Source organism: Aegilops tauschii, chromosome 1 (genome assembly GCF_002575655.3).
Source record: "Aegilops tauschii subsp. strangulata cultivar AL8/78 chromosome 1, Aet v6.0, whole genome shotgun sequence".
NCBI lineage: Eukaryota > Viridiplantae > Streptophyta > Magnoliopsida > Poales > Poaceae > Aegilops > Aegilops tauschii.
This window is the reverse complement of record NC_053035.3, coordinates 211,465,253-211,471,853: the sequence shown is the minus strand read 5'-3', so window position 1 is coordinate 211,471,853 and position 6,601 is coordinate 211,465,253. Positions and strand designations below refer to the sequence as shown.

At 46.2% G+C, this 6,601-nt stretch overlaps 1 protein-coding gene across 1 annotated transcript; it reads left to right on the top strand.

The window, feature by feature from the left end:
* The first annotated feature begins 2,483 nt into the window (after positions 1–2,483).
* Positions 2,484–5,626, top strand: LOC109751527 (uncharacterized). The gene is made up of 4 exons (XM_020310412.4): positions 2,484–2,596; positions 2,730–3,413; positions 3,871–3,957; positions 4,063–5,626. Exons 2-4 carry the CDS (start codon positions 3,075–3,077, stop codon positions 5,296–5,298), a joined length of 1,662 nt encoding a protein of 553 aa, XP_020166001.1. The 5' UTR covers positions 2,484–2,596; positions 2,730–3,074; the 3' UTR covers positions 5,299–5,626.
* Positions 5,627–6,601: the final 975 nt, after the last annotated feature.

Here is a 6,601-nt window from a genome sequence, read left to right as displayed (position 1 = left end):
CTATGTTGGTTTCCCATGTTATTGACTCCTAAAGAGCAATATGCAGATTCTATTTAATGCGCCAACCAATATGCAAAATAAAAATTATGATCACAAGGAATGAGGAGCTCCTTCAACACGTGGTGACTTATATATTTATTACAATACTAAATTTTCATTATGCCGCCCTATGCGCCTGGACTGATGAGCATTTTGATAATGATGCGTATGTGCGATCTCCATTAACGCTTACAGGTGCCAACACTCCACCATCAGAAAAATGATGGTACCATGACGGCAACAGGTGAGGCTATTGCTGCTAATCTCGTACCTTAAGATGATTCCTTCTATTTGTAGCACCATGATTGCAACGTGTGAGACTATAACTCAACCCACAACTAAAATTCTATTTAATTCGTAAAATCATTGTTATGCTCATATTCGACAAGAACCTGTTCAACACAACAAAATGTTAGCAATTTGGCAAATAATTTATGTCTAAGGGAAATATAAACATTTCAGCACACAATCTAAAAACTGCAATCTCAAAAAGAAAAGAACGGAACGGCTGATTCTGTGGGAAAGAAATTATGTGAGAATTAATTCTGTAGAATCCTGCAAAAAAAACGGCCCTTAGAGCAGCAGCGCGTCGTTCGATATGCATTAAGTCAAGCCAAGTCGTTGCCAACCCGATGAGCCGTACAATGGAACCATTAACCCGTCAAGTCGCGCTCCCGATGAGCCGTACACTGGATTGCTTGGGAGAAGATTTGTTTAGGAAAGAGGAGTGGAGGACTAGGATTTCGTGACATTGAGGCTTTCAACCAAGCCCTCCTGGCGAAGCAAGCGTGGCACATTCTACAGGTACCAACGTCGTTGTGTGCAAGAGTACTCAAGGCGAGATACTTCCCAGATCAATCGATCATGACGACTAGTTGTCCAGCGGCGGGTTCCTTTACTTTCAAGAGCATCATCCATGGCAGGAACTTACTCCGAGAGGGGCTGGTTGGAGGATTGGGGATGGTTCCAGAGTCAACATTCACCACGACAACTGGATCCCACGCGCGAGCTGTTTACACCCCCTTGGACAAACATATATGCAGGGCATAACCAAGGTCGCGGACCTGCTGCTACCAGATGGGAAGAGTTGGGATGCACATAAAATACAGGAGATGTTCACTCCAACGGATGCTAGTGATATAAGGCAAATTGCTGTAGGCGAGCCGGGAGTTGATGATTTTTTGGCGTGGAATTACACGAAGAGTGGCGTGTTCTCAGTGAGGTCTGCATATCATTTGAGGATGGCAATGAAACGAGCGAGGACCGGACAGCCGGGTCACTCAAACTCTGTTCAGGGCCACAAAGGGTATATGGGACTATGGAGTACAAATGCACCGGGCAAAGCGAAGGTTCACATGTGGAGAGTTATCAGAAATGGCGTGGCTGTAGGGGCGGAACTCCACCGTCGTCGGATAAAACCCGACATTTTTTGTGTTGCATGTGGCAGAGAGGAGACGATCCATCATAGATTCTGGACATGTCAGCATTCATCACAATTCTGGCAGTTGATGCAAGTGGAAAAGGGAGTTTCGGTGGCGATCCCACCGAGTCCGATGAACTCTCGAGTGCATTAGCAAGCTGGTTGTTGGGATGGTTCGCGGGGGCAGCCGACGAGGAGAAGGAGGCGATGATACAGTCAGTTTATGGCCTATGGCTCGCGCGTAATGAGGCTAGAGATGGCAAGAAGATTGCTTCTCCACATGAGATAATGATGTCCGTGTATGATCACATGCAGGAATGGAAGCAGATTCATGTAGCAAAGCCGCGACAGCCGGCTCCCAGGATTGTTGAGAAGTGGAACCCTCCTGACGATGGTTGGCTCAAGATCAACGCTGATGGAGCAACTTCGACACATGGTGACAAAGGAGGTGGTGGTGCGGTTATTCGGGATCAACATGGGGCGTTCCGGGCGGGCTTCTGTCATTTCTTTCCAAACACAACTGACCCGAAGGCGGTGGAGACCCTTGCGTGTAGGCGTGCTTTACAGTTGGCATCAGATATGAATGCGGTAAGGGTTCATGTGGAGTTGGATAGCCAAACGCTGGTGAAGATGATTCGCCAAGAGAAGAAGGTGTTGTCCGCTGTTGGTCCCTGGATTCAGGAAATTAAGGACATGCTCAACTCGTTTACAGAGTTCAAGGTTGCTTGGGTTAGGAGATCAGCCAATGTCGCAGCACACAAGCTTGCTAGAGTAGGGGTAGGAGAGGAGAGATCAGAGTCTTGGTTTCATACTCCTCCTGATTTTATTTTATCTGTAATCTCGGATGACATTCCAAACTTAGTCAATAAAGCAGCGGCAAGTTGTACCTAAAAAAAAGGCGCGCTCCCATCACATGACCTCATCGCTCACCTTTTTTGATGGCTTCGGCACATAGGAATATCGGCAATACGATGTTTGTTATAAATGAAACAGAAAAATATAGCGCGGAAATAAAAGCGAAATCCCTTGGGAGATTTTCTATACAAGAAGCAGTTAAGCTTGGCCTGCTCTGCCCTGCCCTGCCCTGCCCTCTTCTTCCTCCTCTTCCCTTCTCCATCCAGGAGAGGACTGCTTCAGGTTGGGCACCCCTCTCTCTCTCCCCCTCCTTTTTTTTCCCTGCGTGTTTCCGCTACGCTAATCCATTTCTAGTTCTTGGCCGGGCATGCGCTCCCGATCTTCCCTGCTCTAATTTTCTGCGCTTTATCTCCAGGTTCTCCTTCTTTCAGGCGCTTTCCTCACCCCCAATCGCGGCCAAAATTCCGGACCTTTTCCAGCGGCAGAACCGTTGAGTGCGGCGGCGGCGACCGCCTACCGAGCCAAGAATCCATAGGTTTCCTTCTGGCGAGCTAGGCCTTCTCCTAGAGGCGTTTCTTGGGAGCCATATTTGGTTCCGGATCCATGCTGGCCGACGACATCTTGGGCTCCCCTTTCCCCGCCTAGTATTATTGTCTTCGCAAGGGTTTCTTGGTTCCTCGGAGGTCCTCCAAGTTCTTGCCAATCTGGGCAATCTGGCCCCAACCCCGGGGCGCGGCCGTGTTAGGGTTCGGGGGGCTGGATGGGGTCGGTCGTGGATTTTGTGGAGATCAGCTCCGACGAGGAGGACCTTCCCATGCCCAGGAAGCCAGTTGACGACTGGCTTGGGAAGCTTTTGAATGATGATGAGCCAAATGGAGACGATTTCTTTGATCTTGTGGTGATGGGTGAGTTCTCGCCGCCACAGAAGAAGGCCAACCCTGGCGGCGGCGGCGGGGGCGGTGGTGGTGATGATGAGGATGATGATGATTGTGTGGTTCTAGATGGTGACCCTGAGAAGGCGATTACCATCGGGGAGGACAAGGGGAGTGTGGGAGATAGCAGCTCCGATGAATTGCAGATAGTTGGGGAGAAAGGACCGGTATTTGTTTCCTTCCATTTCATCCACAGCAATGCATTTTGTTCATACCATATAAGCAGTACCTTGTTATGTTTTGACACTATGTATGGAGATGAAATGCTTTGTACTACGCATGACCATCTTGTGCTGATTTCGTTGGATGTATATCTGTGACTTTGGATCGAGTCACGGATATTGTTTAGAGAGCTTGCATTAATTTAGTAGTTTCAAATACTATGAATGTGGTTAAAGATGCATCTTTCAACTTGCAACATGGAGATGGTTTGCTTAATGGCACATATTAATTCATGTCTACCTGTCTTTATTGCTTATGAATATATTTGTGGTTTTTAATTCATGTTAAATTTAACAAAAGATAATTTAGGGCTTTCCATAGAAGCTACAGTTTTACCTGTAGGCAGGCTTCAGTAGCATTCCTTCGTTGTTTAACCAACAAGTTCTCATTTTTTTTTTGCAGGTAGCGTGCAGGGACTTCCCTCATTCACGCCATCTATGTTCTAACTTGCCCTTCAGCGCTACTTCTCATGTGAAGCATTGTAGCATGGTAAGTAACAAGTGTTAACTACATGATGCTGTTGGTGAATACTAGTTGAGTATCATTAGACAATGTACATTTTTATGCCATTTCATTGTTACTTCTTAAATGCAGTGTCACTGTTTTGTATGCGATGCTCCAGCTCCATGTAATTATTGGGGTAAAGGTATCCAGCTTAATGATCATTGTCATGCTACGGATAAGGAATCAAAGTGGAAACAGCTGCGGCAAGCATTCAAGTCTAAAAGTCTTCCAGCATCTCGTCCAGAACAATGCCAGAATGCCATCTACCCAACAATGGCACCATCCATTAAGAAGGATATACAGTGTCAAGTCTCGTCTTTTGCAAACAGAAGTCCTCTTCTGCATGTTATGAGCCAAAACCAACAAAGACACACTTCAGTTAGAGTCTCACTGAATGTAGGACGGACTATCAGTACACCAAGAGCATCCCTTGCGACAAAAGCGGTGAGAAGTACAAACAATGTCCACACTGCTCAAAACATCCATTCACGTGGAAACTTCAAAAGAGTAGGTACAGCTTCTCCAGGTCACACAATCCGAAATGCTAACCGATTTGGTTCTAGTGCTCCAATCAGTACCCTGTCCCTTATGAACAATGCATTGCCACATGTATCACAGCCAGTTCAAGCTATACCAGGAACTAATACTGCTCATGTATCTCAGCAAGTTCAACCACAAGGAACCAATCCTTTCAGTGGTACTGTCAAGAAAAGTGCCCCTCAGAGATCTCTCAGTGCGCCAATAGCATCTCAGGGGCAACAAGGTCAGCTGGCACCATCTTCTCAGGCTGCCTCAAATGTAGTGCATGGCGTAGGACCTCAACTTTCCCGGTGCACCTCGCTTATGAATGAGAGAAGACAATTCCTGCCAGAACCAGTAATCGATGTTTCCACACAAAGCTGGCAAGACATACTTGCTAGTGTGGCATCGGATCTGGGAGTATTGGATGATTCTGCTTACAATACCAGTACTTCACATTCCCAGCAGCCTGTGAGGACTTCCCCCCAACCTCTGGATGCCGGTGCAAACCAAGGGGAGGGGGGCCTTCACGCCGAGTCTGTTGCGTCAGCGGTAAACCTGATGACTTCTAATGGGCATGGCTTGCCCATTCATACAACAGGTGGTGGTACCCAGACAAATGCTCCTAAGCAAACTTTGCATCCTCTGAATTATGGTGGCAGTCTTAGTCCAGATGAAGCTCATCTTGATGGTTTTCTAAGCCCCCCTGCAGATGAATTATTGTTAGAAGCTGCTCAGCAGAGGGACTCTTCCGGATTGGATTCTACAGGCCTTATATTTGACTTTGAACTCGACGACTGGGCTTAAGCAGCACTCTCAGAGTCAGAGGCTGTCCCGTCTTTAGCATTTGGCGGGCTTCGTGGACAATAAAACCGGTGATGGTACTAGTAGCTGGTCCGTAGGGTTTCCTTCACACGAGAGGTGAAGATGTTCCTTGTACAGTAATTAACTAGGTTGTGTGGTGGAGATATTTTCTTAGATGGGTTGGTGTTTAACCTGTCGGTCATACGGGCCTTTTTATTAGGAGGCCTTAGATGCTAGTAATCTTTGTCACGCTGTAATAGAAGAGCAGAATTTCCACTACCTAGCTGTTGGTCATATTTCTATGAGCCATATACTATTCTAGCGCCAAAAACGCCTGTTTGTGGTACATGTTGTTGATTGCCTGCTGGCATTGTGAGGCATTTGATTATGCATGCTTGATAGTATTATTAGGAGAAAAGAGTGCCTCATGAAAATTCTTAGCTGGAGAGTAGTCCATAGACTGGTTATTCACTAGTTATTCTGTAAAAAATCACTAGGGACTACTCTCCAGCTAAGTTCTTACAGAATAACTAGGGACAGAGGGTTTCATTCCCTGGTTATTGTGTTCCTTGTTCTTAACTAGGTGCAGAATAACTAGTGCTGAAAATTCACTAGTCTGTTATACGATGCCTACTGATCGTCAAGGGTTTGAACCTGTGGAAACAGAGAAACGCGAGTGTTCGCTAACCTCAACATGCAACGATCTGTCCCGGGTTGGGACGACTGGGAACATGCTGGAGCTTCAGGTGGTGACCGATTTGTGAGGGGTTAGCCTACTTAGTGTGGTGTAGGTGTGGGTGAATTGCGGCGCTATTGTTCGCATGTTTCCGTGCGATTCTTGTAATTGATACCCTGCTTCTCTTCTATAAAAATGAAAGTTTTAGGGTATATAGTGGCCAAATTCTTTTTTTTTTACAGAAGGGACAAGGTGGAATTGTTGGTGTCAAACCGAGGACTGAAGGCAGGGGTGAGGATTACTGGGTATCTATATGAAATCGTCAGAAAGTGGCCAATTGTTTCGAGATATAGTGACCAAATTCTTGGGCTAGAACACAAGAATTTCACATATGTGCTGCATAAATTGCGGGCATTGTTTGAACTAACAAATCAGGAAATTCCCACATAATGGACGGATTTTATTCAACCAAACATACATATATGGCATCGTCACGCGAGCTCTTTACGATGACACTTGTACCGCACCATATACAGTATCATGCATGTTCCAGTCCACTCCCATGGTGAACAGCCAGGAACATGTTGCATCTTCTCCAAGCCGTTCCTTTTTTTTTCCACACAATTCTTT

Bases quoted from the DNA above. Each gene is read 5' to 3' on its own strand.
- LOC109751527 (XM_020310412.4), top strand. From the start codon at position 3,075: ATGGGGTCGGTCGTGGATTTTGTGGAGATCAGCTCCGACGAGGAGGAC. The intron at 3,414-3,870 runs GTATTTGTTTCC...TTTTTTTTGCAG, and splicing joins TAGTTGGGGAGAAAGGACCG to GTAGCGTGCAGGGACTTCCC. The intron at 3,958-4,062 runs GTAAGTAACAAG...TCTTAAATGCAG, and splicing joins ATGTGAAGCATTGTAGCATG to TGTCACTGTTTTGTATGCGA.